At 45.1% G+C, this 15,276-nt stretch overlaps 1 protein-coding gene across 5 annotated transcripts in view; it reads left to right on the forward strand.

The window, feature by feature from the left end:
• The window catches only part of PLXDC1 (plexin domain containing 1), a 358,840-nt gene that overhangs the window by 219,211 nt on the left and 124,353 nt on the right, over positions 1-15,276 (forward strand). For all 5 annotated transcript variants that reach the window (XM_069237474.1, XM_069237470.1, XM_069237471.1 and 2 more), the window contains exon 7: positions 8,088-8,187. In XM_069237474.1, the coding sequence (XP_069093575.1) occupies positions 8,088-8,187 (100 nt within the window). The remainder of the gene's footprint in view (positions 1-8,087; positions 8,188-15,276) is intronic.

Raw genomic sequence — 15,276 nt, forward strand, 5'->3', positions numbered from 1 at the left:
TCAACACAGTGCCAATGCAGTCCCCTCCTTGACTGGGAGACTTTATCTTTCTGTTTGAGGCTAGATGTAGAGTATACAGCTGCATTTTGGACCCTCTGAAGCCACACTACAAGAGCAATAGGAAGGCCCAAATATAGGCAATTGCAGGTATCAAGTTTAGAACTGATCAAGCCTGACCAGCAGAGCCTTGTGTTTGGGAGGAGTTGATGGAGAATGGGTTTTTATTGTCCCAGCTGATGAAAACAATTTCCCATTACCTTGCCTATCTGGGATTCTAAAGGGCAAATCCCATGTTTTTAACTGCAATGGGAAGGACTGGCCTTTGTTCCAGAAGCACTGGGACATACATAGATCTGTGTCTCCTGGTTTTACTCCTAAAAATTATGAATGCTTTTCCGTTCCTGTAGTAAGCGGATAGTGCTGTAATAATTAGAAAGCAGGATATGCACTTATCTTCTACAAATTACTGCTTTTTAATTTAATTGAACAGAGAGGGGACAGGAAGATATAGAATAGAACAAATAATAAGAAGGAGCCCTGCATGACACTACTTTCTGAAGAGCTAGATGTTGACGAAAGGAACCTAAAATAATTCCATGTGTTATCTACTTTAACCCCTTCACTGCCAGGCCTTTTCCCCCTCCTGTCCCAGGCCTTTTTTGGCTATTTGGGGCAGTTTGCGCTTAGGCCTTCATAACGTTTTGTCCACATAAGCTAGCCAAGCCAAATTTGTGTCCTTTTTTTCCAACATCCTAGGGATTCTTGAGGTACCCAGACTTTGTGGTTTCCCCTGAAGGAGACCAAGGAATTATCCAAAATACAGTGAAAATGGCATCAACAAAGGGTTTGCGGTGCTAAAATCACCAGCTTCCCAGCTTTCAGGAACAGGCAGACTTGAATCAGAAAACCCAATTTTTCAACACAAATGTGGAATTTTACTGGGACATACCCCATTTTTACAATTTTTTGTGCTTTCAGCCTCCTTCCAGTCATTGACAGAAATGGGCGTGAAACCAATGCTGGATCCCAGAAACCTAAACATTTCTGAAAAGTAGACAAAGGGGGTCATTCTGACCCTGGCGGCCGGTGACCGCCAGGGTCACTGACCACGGGAGCACCGCCAACAGGCTGGCGGTGCTCCCAAGGGCATTCTGACCGCGGCGGTTCAGCCGCGGTCAGAAAGTGTAAACCGGCGGTCTCCCGCCGGTTTACCTCTGCCCCATTGAATCCTCCATGGCGGCGGAGCGCGCTCCGCCGCCATGGGGATTCAGACACCCCCTACCGCCATCCTGTTCATGGCGGGAAACCTGCCATGAACAGGATGGCGGTAGGGGGTGCCGCGGGGCCCCTGGGGGCCCCTGCAGTGCCCATGCCAATGGCATGGGCACTGCAGGGGCCCCCGTAAGAGGGCCCCACAAAGTATTTCAGTGTCTGCTTTGCAGACACTGAAATACGCGACGGGTGCAACTGCACCCGTCGCACCCCTGCAACTACGCCGGCTCAATTCTGAGCCGGCGTCCTCGTTGCAGGGGCATTTCCGCTGGGCCGGCGGGCGCTCTTTTGGAGAGCGCCCGCCGGCCCAGCGGAAATGTTTGAATGGCCGCCGCGGTCTTTTGACCGCGGTGCGGTCATTTGTCGGCGGTACCTTGGCGGACGGCCTCTGCCGTCCGCCAAGGTCTGAATGACCCCCAAAATTCTGAATTCAGCAAGGGGTAATTTGTGTAGATCCTACAAGGGTTTCCTACAGAAAATAACAACAGAAAAAAAAAATATTGAAATTGAGGTGAAAAAAACAGCAATTTTTCTCTACGTTTTACTCTGTAACTTTTTCCTGCAATGTCAGATTTTTGAAAGCAATATACCGTTAGGTCTGTTGGACTCTTCTGGTTGCGTGGATATATAGGGCTTGTAAGTTCATCAAGAACCCTAGGTACCCAGAGCCAATAAATGAGCTGCACCCTGCAGTGGGTTTTCATTCTATACCGGGTATACAGCAATTCATTTGCTGAAATATAAAGAGTGAAAAATAGCTATCAAGAAAACCTTTGTATTTCCAAAATGGGCACAAGATAAGGTGTTGAGAAGCAGTGGTTATTTGCACATCTCTGAATTCCGGGGTGCCCATACTAGCATGTGAATTACAGGGCATTTCTCAAATAGACGTCTTTTTTACACACTCTCTTATATTTGGAAGGAAAAAATGTAGAGAAAGACAAGGGGCAATAACACTTGTTTTGCTATTCTATGTTCCCCCAAGTCTCCTGATAAAAATGATACCTCACTTGTGTGGGTAGGCCTAGCGCCCGCGACAGGAAATGTCCCAAAACACAACGTGGACACATCACAAGTTTTGCCAGAAAACAGAGGTGTTTTTTGCAAAGTGCCTACCTGTAGATTTTGGCCTCTAGCTCAGCCGGCACGTAGGGAAACCTACCAAACCTGTGCATTTTTGAAAACTAGAGACCTAGGGGAATCCAAGATAGGGTGACTTGTGGGGCTCTGACCAGGTTCTGTTACCCAGAATCCTTTGCAAACCTCAAAATTTGGCTAAAAAAACATGTTTTCCTCACATTTCGATGACAGAAAGTTCTGGAATCTGAGAGGAGTCACAAATTTCCTCCCACCCAGCGTTCACCCAAGTCTCCTGATAAAAATGATACCTCACTTGTGTGGATAGGCCTAGCGCCCGCGACAGGAAATGCCCCAAAACACAACGTGGACACATCACAATTTTTGACAGAAAACAGAGGTGTTTTTTGAGAAGTGCCTACCTGTAGATTTTGGCCTCTAGCTCAGCCGGCATCTAGGGAAACCTACCAAACCTGTGCATTTCTGAAAACTAGAGACCTAGGGGAATCCAAGGAGGGGTGACTTGCGGGGCTCGGACCAGGTTCTGTTACCCAGAATCCTTTGCAAACCTCAAAAAGTGGCAAAAAAAACAAGTTTTCCTCACATTTCGGTGACAGAAAGGTCTGGAATCTGAGAGGAGCCACAAATTTCCTTCCACCCGGCGTTCCCCTAAGTCTCCCGATAAAAATGATACCTCACTTGTGTGGGTAGGCCTAGCGCCCGCGACAGGAAATGCCCCAAAACACAACGTGGACACATCACAATTTTTGACAGAAAACAGAGGTGTTTTTTGCAAGGTGCCTACCTGTAGATTTTGGCCTCTCGCTCAGCCGGCACCTAGGGAAACCTACCAAACCTGTGCATTTTTTAAAACTAGAGACGTAGGGGAATCCAAGATGGGGTGACTTGTGGGGCTCTGACCAGGTTCTGTTACCCAGAATCCTTTGCAAACCTCAAAATTTGGCTAAAAAACAAATTTTCCTCACATTTCGGTGACAGAAAGTTCTGGAATCTGAGAGGAGCCACAAATTTCCTTCCACCCAGCCCCAAGTCTCCCGATAAAAACTATACCTCACTTGTGTGGGTAGGCCTAGCGCCCGCGACAGGAAATGCCCCAAAACACAACGTGGACACATCCTAGAAAACATCCCAGAAAACAGAGGTGTTTTTTGCAAAGTGCCTACCTGTAGATTTTGGCCTCTAGCTCAGCTGGCACTTAGGGAAACCTACCAAACCTGTGCAGTTTAGAAAACTGGAGACCTAGGGGAATCCAAGATGGGGTGACTTGTGGGGCTCTGACCAGGTTCTGTTACCCAGAATCCTTTGCAAACCTCAAAATTTGGCTAAAAAAACACGTTTTCCTCACATTTCGGTGACAGAAAGTTCTGGAATCTGAGAGGAGTCACAAATTTCCTTCCACCCAGCGTTCCCCCAAGTCTCCTGATAAAAATGATACCTCACTTGTGTGGGTAGGCCTAGCGCCCGCAACAGGAAATGTCCCAAAACACAACGTGGACACATCACAAGTTTTGCCAGAAAACAGAGGTGTTTTTTGCAAATGCCTACCTGTAGATTTTGGCCTCTAGCTCAGCCGGCACCTAGGGAAACCTACCAAACCTGTGCATTTTTGAAAACTAGAGACCTAGGGGAATCCAAGATAGAGTGACTTGTGGGGCTCTGACCAGGTTCTGTTACCCAGAATCCTTTGCAAACCTCAAAATTTGGCTAAAAAAACATGTTTTCCTCACATTTCGATGACAGAAAGTTCTGGAATCTGAGAGGAGTCACAAATTTCCTCCCACCCAGCGTTCACCCAAGTCTCCTGATAAAAATGATACCTCACTTGTGTGGATAGGCCTAGCGCCCGCGACAGGAAATGCCCCAAAACACAACGTGGACACATCACAATTTTTGACAGAAAACAGAGGTGTTTTTTGCAAAGTGCCTACCTGTAGATTTTGGCCTCTAGCTCAGCTGACACCTAAGGAAACCTACCAAACCTGTGCATTTTTGAAAACTAGAGACCTAGGGGAATCCTAGATGGGGTGACTTGTGGGTCTCTTACCAGGTTATGTTACCCAGAATCCTTTGCAAACCTCAAAATCTGGCTAACAAAAAACGTTTTCCTCACATTTCGGTGACAGAAAGTTCTGGAATCTGAGAGGAGCCACAAATTTCCTTCCCCCCAGCGTTCCCCCAAGTCTCCCGATAAAAATGATACCTCACTTGTGTGGGTAGGCCTAGCGCCCGCGACAGGAAATGCCCCAAAACACAACGTGGACACATCACAATTTTTGACAGAAAACAGAGGTGTTTTTTGCAAAGTGCCTACCTGTAGATTTTGGCCTCTCGCTCAGCCGGCACCTAGGGAAACCTACCAAACCTGTGCATTTTTTAAAACTAGAGACGTAGGGGAATCCAAGATGGGGTGACTTGTGGGGCTCTGACCAGGTTCTGTTACCCAGAATCCTTTGCAAACCTCAAAATTTGGCTAAAAAACAAATTTTCCTCACATTTCGGTGACAGAAAGTTCTGGAATCTGAGAGGAGCCACAAATTTCCTTCCACCCAGCGTTCCCCCAAGTCTCCCGATAAAAACTATACCTCACTTGTGTGGGTAGGCCTAGCGCCCGCGACAGGAAATGCCCCAAAACACAACGTGGACACATCCTAGAAAACATCCCAGAAAACAGAGGTGTTTTTTGCAAAGTGCCTACCTGTAGATTTTGGCCTCTAGCTCAGCTGGCACTTAGGGAAACCTACCAAACCTGTGCAGTTTAGAAAACTGGAGACCTAGGGGAATCCAAGATGGGGTGACTTGTGGGGCTCTGACCAGGTTCTGTTACCCAGAATCCTTTGCAAACCTCAAAATTTGGCTAAAAAAAACACGTTTTCCTCACATTTCGGTGACAGAAAGTTCTGGAATCTGAGAGGAGTCACAAATTTCCTTCCACCCAGCGTTCCCCCAAGTCTCCTGATAAAAATGATACCTCACTTGTGTGGGTAGGCCTAGCGCCCGCGACAGGAAATGTCCCAAAACACAACGTGGACACATCACAAGTTTTGCCAGAAAACAGAGGTGTTTTTTGCAAATGCCCACCTGTAGATTTTGGCCTCTAGCTCAGCCGGCACCTAGGGAAACCTACCAAACCTGTGCATTTTTGAAAACTAGAGACCTAGGGGAATCCAAGATAGGGTGACTTGTGGGGCTCTGACCAGGTTCTGTTACCCAGAATCCTTTGCAAACCTCAAAATTTGGCTAAAAAAACATGTTTTCCTCACATTTCGATGACAGAAAGTTCTGGAATCTGAGAGGAGCCACAAATTTCCTCCCACCCAGCGTTCCCCCAAGTCTCCTGATAAAAATGATACCTCACTTGTGTGGATAGGCCTAGCGCCCGCGACAGGAAATGCCCCAAAACACAACGTAGACACATCACAATTTTTGACAGAAAACAGAGGTGTTTTGCAAAGTGCCTACCTGTAGATTTTGGCCTCTAGCTCAGCCGGCACCTAAGGAAACCTACCAAACCTGTGCATTTTTGAAAACTAGAGACCTAGGGGAATCCACGATGGGATGACTTGTGGGGCTCTGACCAGGTTCTGTTACCCAGAATCCTTTGCAAACCTCAAAATGTGGCTAAAAAACACATTTTCCTCACATTTCGGTGACAGAAAGTTCTGGAATCTGAGAGTAGCCACAAATTTCCTTCCACCCAGTGTTCCCCCAAGTCTCCTGATAAAAATCATACCTCACTTGTGTGGGTAGGCCTAGTGCCCACGACAGGAAATGCCCCAAAACACAACGTGGACACATCACATTTTTTGACACAAAACAGAGTTGTTTTTTGCAAAGTGCCTACCTGTAGATCTTGGCCTCTAGCTCAGTCGGCACCTAGGGAAACATACCAAACCTGTGCATTTTTTAAAACTAGAGACCTAGGGGTTTATCCACGATGGGATGACTTGTGGGGCTCTGACCAGGTTCTGTTACCCAGAATCCTTTGCAAACCTCAAAATTTGGCTAAAAAAACACATTTTCCTCACATTTCGGTGACAGAAAGTTCTGGATTCTGAGAGGTGCAACGCATTTCCTTCCACCCAGCGTTCCCCCAAGTCTCCCGATAAAAATGATACCTCACTTGTGTGGGTAGGCCTAGCGCCCATGAAATGAAATGGCCCAAAACACAACGTGGACACATCACATTTTTTCACAGAAAACAGAGGTGTTTTTAACAAAGTGCCTACCTGTGGATTTTGGCCTCTAGCTCAGCCGGCCCCAGGGGGGGCAGAAATGGCCTAAAATAAGCATGCCCCCTCAGCCCCCCCCGGGAGCGACCGTTGTCTACGGGGTCGTTCCCCTTGCGTGACATTGGCGCAAAAAAAAAAATCCCCGGTGCCTAGTGGTTTCTGCCCCCCTTGCTGGCAGATTGACCTAAAATCAGCCGACCTGCCCCCAAGGGGGGCAGAAATGGTCTAAATACAGTTTGCCCCCCAGGGGAGCGACCCTTGCCTAATGGGTCGCTCCCCATCTCTAAAAAAACAAACAAACAAAAAAAAAAGACCAAAAAAAAAACAATTATCCCTGGTGCCTAGAGGTTTTTGGGGGGGGGCCCTGGGAGGCCCTTTGTGATTGTCAGCACGTGATGTGCGCTGACGTCACAGGGGAGGGGTGGGGGGTTGGGGGGGAAGGGCTTCCCCTTCCATCCACCACCGGGGGGTGGGTGGGGAGCCCATGGGGGGAGCGCTAGCGCTTCCCCCACTTCCTGGGTGCAGGACGAGGTGATCTCGTCCAAGGCACCCGGGAACCGCGAGATCACCTCGTCCACAGCACCGTAGGGGTTAAGAAAGAACGATTCCACCTACCTGCTGATGGCCCAGGCTGTGCCACCCATGAAAGCCTCTTGAGCAAATGTGTGTGTTATGATAGAGGCCTAGGCATCATGAGGACTTAGAAAAGTAGTTTTGGTATGGTAGGGTCTTTTAAGGAAGGTTCATCACAGTATAGACTTGGATGTCTTACCGTGTTAATAACTTCATCCAAATGCCTAGTGCATAAGTAAAAACCATAAGCAATGTGGAGGGATGGAATAGAGCATTATACTGGTATTTGCAAACGGCAAGCGTATCTAGGGAGCAACAGAACAGCATACATAATGATGACAGGGTAGGGAACAATTCTACATAATAGGGAGGTGTGTTGGATAAGCCCATGTTGTTTGGTCCTGAGACCAATTGAGTGGGTAGTTTCTTTACTGATGATGCATGAGTGACTTCTAGGGTAGAATGGGAATGAAGGATGCTTTTGATATTGGGACTGAGTCCTGGGCATAGTAGGTGCTGATATGTAGTTTTTTGTGGGAGCTATAATGTACGCCTGTGCATGCTGAGAGCTTGTAGTGGACCTTTGAGATTTTTAGCTTCCTTAGTTCGATGTTTAGGGAGACAGTAACCTTAGGATGGAGGCATAGCAATGCCAGCATCTGGAAAAGAAACAGGGGTGTGTGTGTGAGGTAAAAGAATGTGAAAACGGCTATACAGAGCAAAATATACATAGCGTCTGTGCATAAGATGGAACCTTTAAAGTTTCAAATCTTTGAGAAGAAGGCATGGCAGGGCCATGTTATGAAGGTCTGGACATAGGTAACGCCTAAGATGATGTGGCTGATGATTAAGACTTTAGGCTATGATGGTTGTGGTGCTGGACTATTCATGGACCCATGACATCTTCTCTTGCAGGTCCCAATATCAGTCCAAGAGATCAGCCCAACACTACACCCTGTCAAAGCGGGACTCTCTGATGCATTCATGATCCTCAATTCATCTCCTGATGTGCCTGGTAAGTCAATGGATAGATGGCTCCTCAGCCTGGTAAGGAGACAAAGTGAGGGCAAGGACAAGTTTAAGGTGCAGATAAAGATAAGGGATGGAGGTGGAAGATGGCAAAAAGTTTATGGTAGCAGCGAAAAAATCGTTGAGACGAGGTCAAAGGAGGTAATACACAAGAAATAGCTGATAGAGAAGTGTGTTCCAGATTTAACAGGAGAAATGAACTGCAACTCTCTCTCTCTCTCTCTCTCTCTATATATATATATATATATATATATATATATATATACCATTACCATGATGATAGTTTGGGAGCACGTCTGAAGTCATCACATTTGAAGACTCTAAGGCTTTCTCTGTATAGCGTCTGACTCTGTATTGAGAGGAGGAGTTGCGGTATAAGGGTGGATTGGCTGTTTCCAGAAGTACCCTTCGATATGCTGAGCAAGACTTAAGTGGAGTTGAAACGCGTTAGTGGTTGCTATTCTTATCAATAAATCTGCCTAAGGGAACTTTGGAGTGCGCTAAATTACTTTTTGGAAACAATATATATATATATATATATATATATATATATATATATATATATATATTGCTTCCCAGACACTTGAACTCTTGAAAACACCCTGCCAGGTGGGTCAGGGCTTATGAGTGGGTGTCACCATTATAAATTTCATAGACAACCCCACGTAGGGTCGGAAAAACAAGTTGCTCTAGCCCAAATGCTTCAGTACTTTATTCAGTGTATAAACACAACGCCCTTCGACCCCTTACGGTCTTGGTCACATGACCTGTAATGTCATTCAATGCATTTATTAACGTCCTCACGTAAAAAAAACTGAGCGAACAGACCTCATCGCTGAACACATAGTAGCTGTATTTAACACCTAATAAGGTGGATAAATCTACAAAGTTCAATATCAACTAATTTCATCCCATTGTAACAGCGTTTTATAAACAATTGTTATCCTCATTCTACTATTTCTCCTTCAGTTAACATTTCTAGCTTCAGATTACACAGGCTCTAAGTAGACAGACCATCTATAGACATCAATATACTCACACAGTACAAAGTGACTCTCTTAATTAGGTAGATGATTCATGGAATTAAGTGCATCCGATAGTACAATATGTCACAGTGATAATACACACCTCCAGTATTTATCTTTCTTTATCGGCTGAAGAAGCCTAAACTACGATTCATGTCAATCAGTTCCAGATTCCCGTGAATATTAATGGGTGATAGGTTTCTATAATTTATTACAGTCACATGAATAGACAGCCCCAAATCACGGCCACTGGTAGCCTTGTAATTTGTTTCTTTGCTCCCATTCTGCAACTTGGTTCCTTGACTGAAGGAAGTACACTTTGGGGGTCATTATGACCTCGGCGGTCTTTTCGCAGGTACCGCTGTGCTGAAGACCGCCAGTGGTGGCGGTCTTCCGCGCTGCGTATTATGACCGCTGGCAGCCCGCCGCCAGCAGCCATACTGGCGAACGGCGTGAAAGTGGAGGCTGCTCAACCTCCACCCCCACGTCAACAGAACACCGCCCACTGAATCACTTCCCATGATTCGGTGTGGCGGTGTTCTGGTGACGGTGTTTTGGTGGCAGAGCTGTCCCCGTGGATCCCGTCCCCTGCCAGAGGATCAACAGACAAGGTAAGTTGATCGTCCATTAGGGAAGGGGGCGGAGGGGTGTTGTGTGTTGTGTACGTGCATGGGGGTGTGCGTGTGAGAGTGTAGAGGGGGTGAGTGTATGTGTGCAGGGGGTGTTGTGTGTATGGGAAATGTGTGCAGGTCGATCGGTGTGCATGTCTGTTTGTATGTGTGCGGGTATGTGTTGTCGGGGTGTATGTGTGCGTGTAGGGGTGTGTATATGTGCATGTTGGGGGTGTGTGCGTGTAGGGGTGTGTATATATGCATGTTCGGGTCGGGTGGGGAGGGGGGTTGTGCCACCTTTCGGGGTGGCATGGGGGTGGGGTGTGTGGGGGGAGGATTCATGAGGGGTAGTGGGGGGTGGGGGAGGCCCCTATCAGTGCTAGGGAAGGAATTCCCCGGCACTGGTAGTGCCTACCGCCATGGATCTCATGGCGGTTCCCAACCACCCGAGATCCATGGCGGTATGCAGGGTCCTGATACCGTTGGCGGTCTAGTGACGACCGCCGGGCTGGAGACCGCAATCTCCATCCCAGCGGTCTTCACCGCCATGGCGGTCGGAATGGTGAAGTGGCGGATGACCGCGGCGGTAACCTCCGCGGTCATAATTCAATTTTTTTTTTTCCGCCGGCCTGTTTGCGGTCTTACCACCGCTTTACCACCGACCGCCAGGGTTGTAATGAGGGCCTTTGTGGATATACCATAATCCATCTGTAAACAATGTCCGTAGTAACAAATCAATAGATTAAGAACATTGGGTACCCTGCTTGCAAAAATAATGTAAAATAAACAAAATCTAATAACTGAAATTATACATCATATTCCTATGTCAGAATCAAGAATCCCAATTGTATCTCAATTAGCCATAATTGTTATAGATGAACAAATAGTTCCTCATCTGTATTCATCCATGCCAGGTCAATGCATTCAGCTTCCAGAACAAACCTTGATTCTAGTCTTTGTAGGGATGCTACCCTGTTCTCTCCTCTAGGGTGTTTAGAGTGAGTCAATGCCAAAATATTTGGCGTTCTACCAATCACCTTCATGGCTCTCAGTGAAACATTTGGCAGTGCTCCAAAATGTGTTTTTTACTGGGAAAATGGTTGAACCAGTAAACCACTTACCACAGGGACAAACAATGACATATACAATCTGTTTTACATGTAATTCGTTTCGTTATCTGTCACTTTTGTTGTCTACATACCAGTGTTGTCCCCTGTATATTAGTGCTGAATTTGCTTTCCTTACACTGACCGCATTGTGTGAACCCCTTTCCCTGTTTTAACCAGATGTTCTGCTTGGGTGACTGGAAACTTTATACAAGTAGATCTTTAAGAGATCTGTTTCTTTGGAAAGTCACAGAGGAATGCGTACCAACTTTATTTTTTAAAATTGGGTCATGTGACAAAATATCCCGTCTTCCCTGTAATATCTGTTTCAGTTGATATGATCACTGGGTTAAGTTGGTAATAAAGCAGATAGTTTAATTTCCAATATTTGCTCTCGAAGTGGGGGGTCCAAAAAAGAGCCTCCTCCCTGTTCACTTTATCCACTTGTTTGCTGGCTAAGTCCAAAAACTTATTGGAGTACCCTTGGGGTTTAAATCTTTTGATCATCTCATTTTTAGTCCTCACATAGCCCTCCTCTGAGCTACAGTTCCGTTTGGCACAGAGAAACTAACTGTATGGGATACTCCACCTAAAGCTAGGTGGATGGTTACTTGGTGCATGCACAATCAGATTCCCTGCTCTATCCTTTTTTAACAGATCCGTCACTAAAGTTTGATTCTTGACAGTTAGTTTTAGATCCACAAAATCAATACTGTCCCTACTATGGTTCTTGGTAAATTGCAATACCATTCCAAATATAGAATCCATCATTGATGTAGCATAGCCAAATAACTTGTTTGTCAAATTTTCCAAATCGGTGCCCCTGCTCCTCTCACCAGCCTACCACCAAATTGGCATAGCTAGGGGCAAATCAGGTGCCCATTGCTGTACCTTGGATTTGTTTAACCGCTTGAGTGCCTTGGACGAGGTGATCTTGTCCAAGGCACCAGTTCCCGGGTGCCTTGGATGAGATCACCTCGTCCTACACCCGGGAACTGGGGGAGCGCTAGCGCTCCCCCAATGGGCTCCCCACCCACCCCCCCATTCATGGATGGGAGCTATTTTTCACTCTTTATATTTCAGCAAATGAATTGCTGTATACCCGGTATAGAATGAAAACCCACTGCAGGGTGCAGCTCATTTATTGGCTCTGGGTACCTAGGGTTCTTGATGAACCTACAAGCCCTATATATCCCAGCAACCAGAAGAGTCCAGCAGACGTAACGGTATATTGCTTTCAAAAATCTGATATTGCAGGAAAAAGTTACAGATTAAAATGTAGAGAAAAATTGCTGTTTTTTTTCACCTCAATTTCCAATTTTTCTTTTTCAGATGTTATTTTCTGTAGGAAACCCTTGTAGGATCTACACAAAATACCCTTTGCTGAATTCAGAATTGTGTCTACTTTTCAGAAATGTGTAGGTTTCTGGGATCCAGCATTGGTTTCGCACCCATTTCTGTCAATGACTGGAAGGAGACTGAGACCACAAAAAATCGTAAAAATGGGGTATGTCCCAATAAAATGCCAAATTTGTGTTGAAAAATTGGGTTTTCTGATTCAAGTCTGCCTGTTCCTGAAAGCTGGGAAGCTGGTGATTTAGCACCGCAAATTCTTTGTTGATGCCATTTTCAGGGAAAAAACCACAAGCCTTCTTCTGCAGCCCCTTTTTCCCATTTGTTTGAAAAAAACTAAATTTTCACTGTATTTTGGCTAATTTCTTGGCCTTCTTCAGGGAAACCCACAAAGTCTGGGTACCTCTAGAATCCCTAGGATGTTGGAAAAAAAAGACGCAAATTTGGCTTGGCTAGCTTATGTGGACAAAAAGTTATGAGGGCTTAAGCGCGAACTGCCCCAAATAGCCAAAAAAAAGGCCTGGCATAGGAGGGGGAAAAGGCCTGGCAGCGAAGGGGGTAAAGTACTCTTTCTCAAACATGAAAATGTTTTCTGACAGACAAATGTGGATCATTTGCAGTAGCATGTGAATATGTCTGAGGAAATTGATCCCCCGGACTGGCAAGAAATACTTGCATGCTTCGAGCATGTCCTTATACCTAATGTTTATATAGAGACTTTCAACATCGAAACATACCATGGTGTATGTGTCCTTCCAATGGAAGTTTTGTATTTTCTCTATAAAATGTTTTGTGTCCCTTATGTATGATGTTAGGCTATCAACAAAAATGGTCAACATAAATGGAGGTATTCTCAAAAAGACTGTTTTTTGAAAAACACTATTGGTTGCCCCGTGGGGGGGGGAGTGTCAACTTGACTTTTATGGATTTTGAATAACAAATTTAAAGTGGATACAGTAGGTGTTTCATTCTTTAGAAACTGCATTTTGTCCCAGGTAATCAATTGACTATTGTACCATTCTTTCAGATAATCAGTATCTCAGTTGTAAGTTCATATAGAACGCTTTACCAATCCTTTTATAGCAAAATGTATCATTAAGTTGTCTCTGTGCTTCTTAAGCATAGTTTACTCTGGACATCAGCACCACATTTCCTACTTATCAGAGGGTTTAATGATTATACTATCATCTCTCTGTAATTCCCATAGATTTTTACTGAAATTATGGGATTTTCTCCCTTTTCTGAACAGTTGCAACATGTCATTGTAGACTAGGTCACAGAAAATATAGATATTTTCTATAAGTGTCTGTGGTATTTACTTAGACGGTTGTTTGAACATAGTCTCACCAATTAAAAAATCCACACCAATCCCATAAACTCTGGGTAGATCTACCAATAATGCGGGATCAAAGGGGTCAGAAATGTTGCCAGTCATACTTGCACCAGCTTCATTACTTAGATCATACAGGGTATCTAACATTTCAATATCACCAATCAACAAATTAGATCGCTTGACAAATGCTATAACTCCCTCCTGCATGCCAGTCTTCTTCAATGTAGGTAACTTCTATATTTTCGGTAAGCGTGCAAATTTGAACAAGTCCACCTGCATTTGGGTATCATTTTCAGAGATGTCAGGGCAAAAGGAAAGTCCCAATTTTAAAACCTCCCCCTCAATGCCAGCCAGTTCTCAAGAAGAGAGATTAATGACCCTCAATTGGTCCACTGTTTTGACTTCCTCCATTATTGTTTCTTTCGTTCTCACCCATGTGTTCCTGTGGCGTTCTCGTTGTCTCCTCCTCCATTGTTGTAGTTTTTACTTTTGTTTCTTCTGCCTCTGCCCTTTTGTGTACTTTGGTAGGACCCGCTGTTGTTTTGTTTGAGTCAATACTCCTCGAAAAAAGCAATCATATTCTTCTGTACTGTGGCAAATCCTCACTTGATTCTATATCAGAGCTAACATCTGTGGTGGAAGCCCCTGACGTCCTATCCATAGAGTGCAGGGTGGTTTCTTTTGCCAAGTGCCTTCTGTCCTTGTCAAATTTTCTTGCAAAGGTTTCGATACGTCCCGATTTATAGTCATTCTCATAACGTTGAAATTTCCATAGTTTGAATTGGATGATCTCCTTTTTGGAGATTTGAATGTGTTCATTGACTATTTTCAGTGTATTAGTCACCCACTCCTGGCATGGTTCAGATTTGATATCCAATATAAATTTGTTGATTTGTTCTACCAGTTCTTTGTGCTCCTCTCATGCATGTTTAATAAGTATTTTGAGCATCCTATGGGAACATACGTTTGAATTCTCTGTTCACTCATTGAGTAATTGCAGGTTAGGGTTTAATAAGGTGGGAATAGTAAAGATGTGCAAACGACGCTGAATGCATGTGGTCTAAAGATGAGCTCTGCCAAGGCTTCCCGCCCTTTCACAAACTCCTCCACCATTTAACAGTCTTGCTGTTCAACAACCGCCCCAGCACACAGGGAATAATACCCCTGCGAACACTGGCTTCTTCAAATTGGTTCACACAAAGAACCGAGTGTGGGATAGGTATAGCCTCCATCCTCTTGAATGGATCTTACTTAATCTTGTATGCTCCTTTCAATCTTGAAACAGCTTCCAATCTACATCCTGTGGGTGTTGTCTCAAACAATATTCCTTCCCAGACACTTGAATGCTGCAAACACCTTGCCAAGTGGGTCTGAGCTCATGAGCGGGCATTACCGCTTTATTGTCATCGATGGAGATTTGAAAACCCCTTTAAAGATTCTAAGGACCAGACGGCAATAGTCCACCAGACCACCCTGAGGGGCCCAGAAAGCTTTAACAGCTGCCCCCTGAATTTTAAGAGTAACAGGATGAAAACCCTCCTGTAGAAATCCCAGCAGAAACAGAAAGCGGAACCAAACACTGCTGATCATATCAAGCCTGAAACATTTCCCAATACAGTGCATAAGAAGGCCTGGTTGACAACCTGC

The sequence above is a fragment of the Pleurodeles waltl genome, chromosome 6 (genome assembly GCF_031143425.1).
Source record: "Pleurodeles waltl isolate 20211129_DDA chromosome 6, aPleWal1.hap1.20221129, whole genome shotgun sequence".
In the NCBI taxonomy this organism is placed as follows: Eukaryota; Metazoa; Chordata; class Amphibia; order Caudata; family Salamandridae; genus Pleurodeles; species Pleurodeles waltl.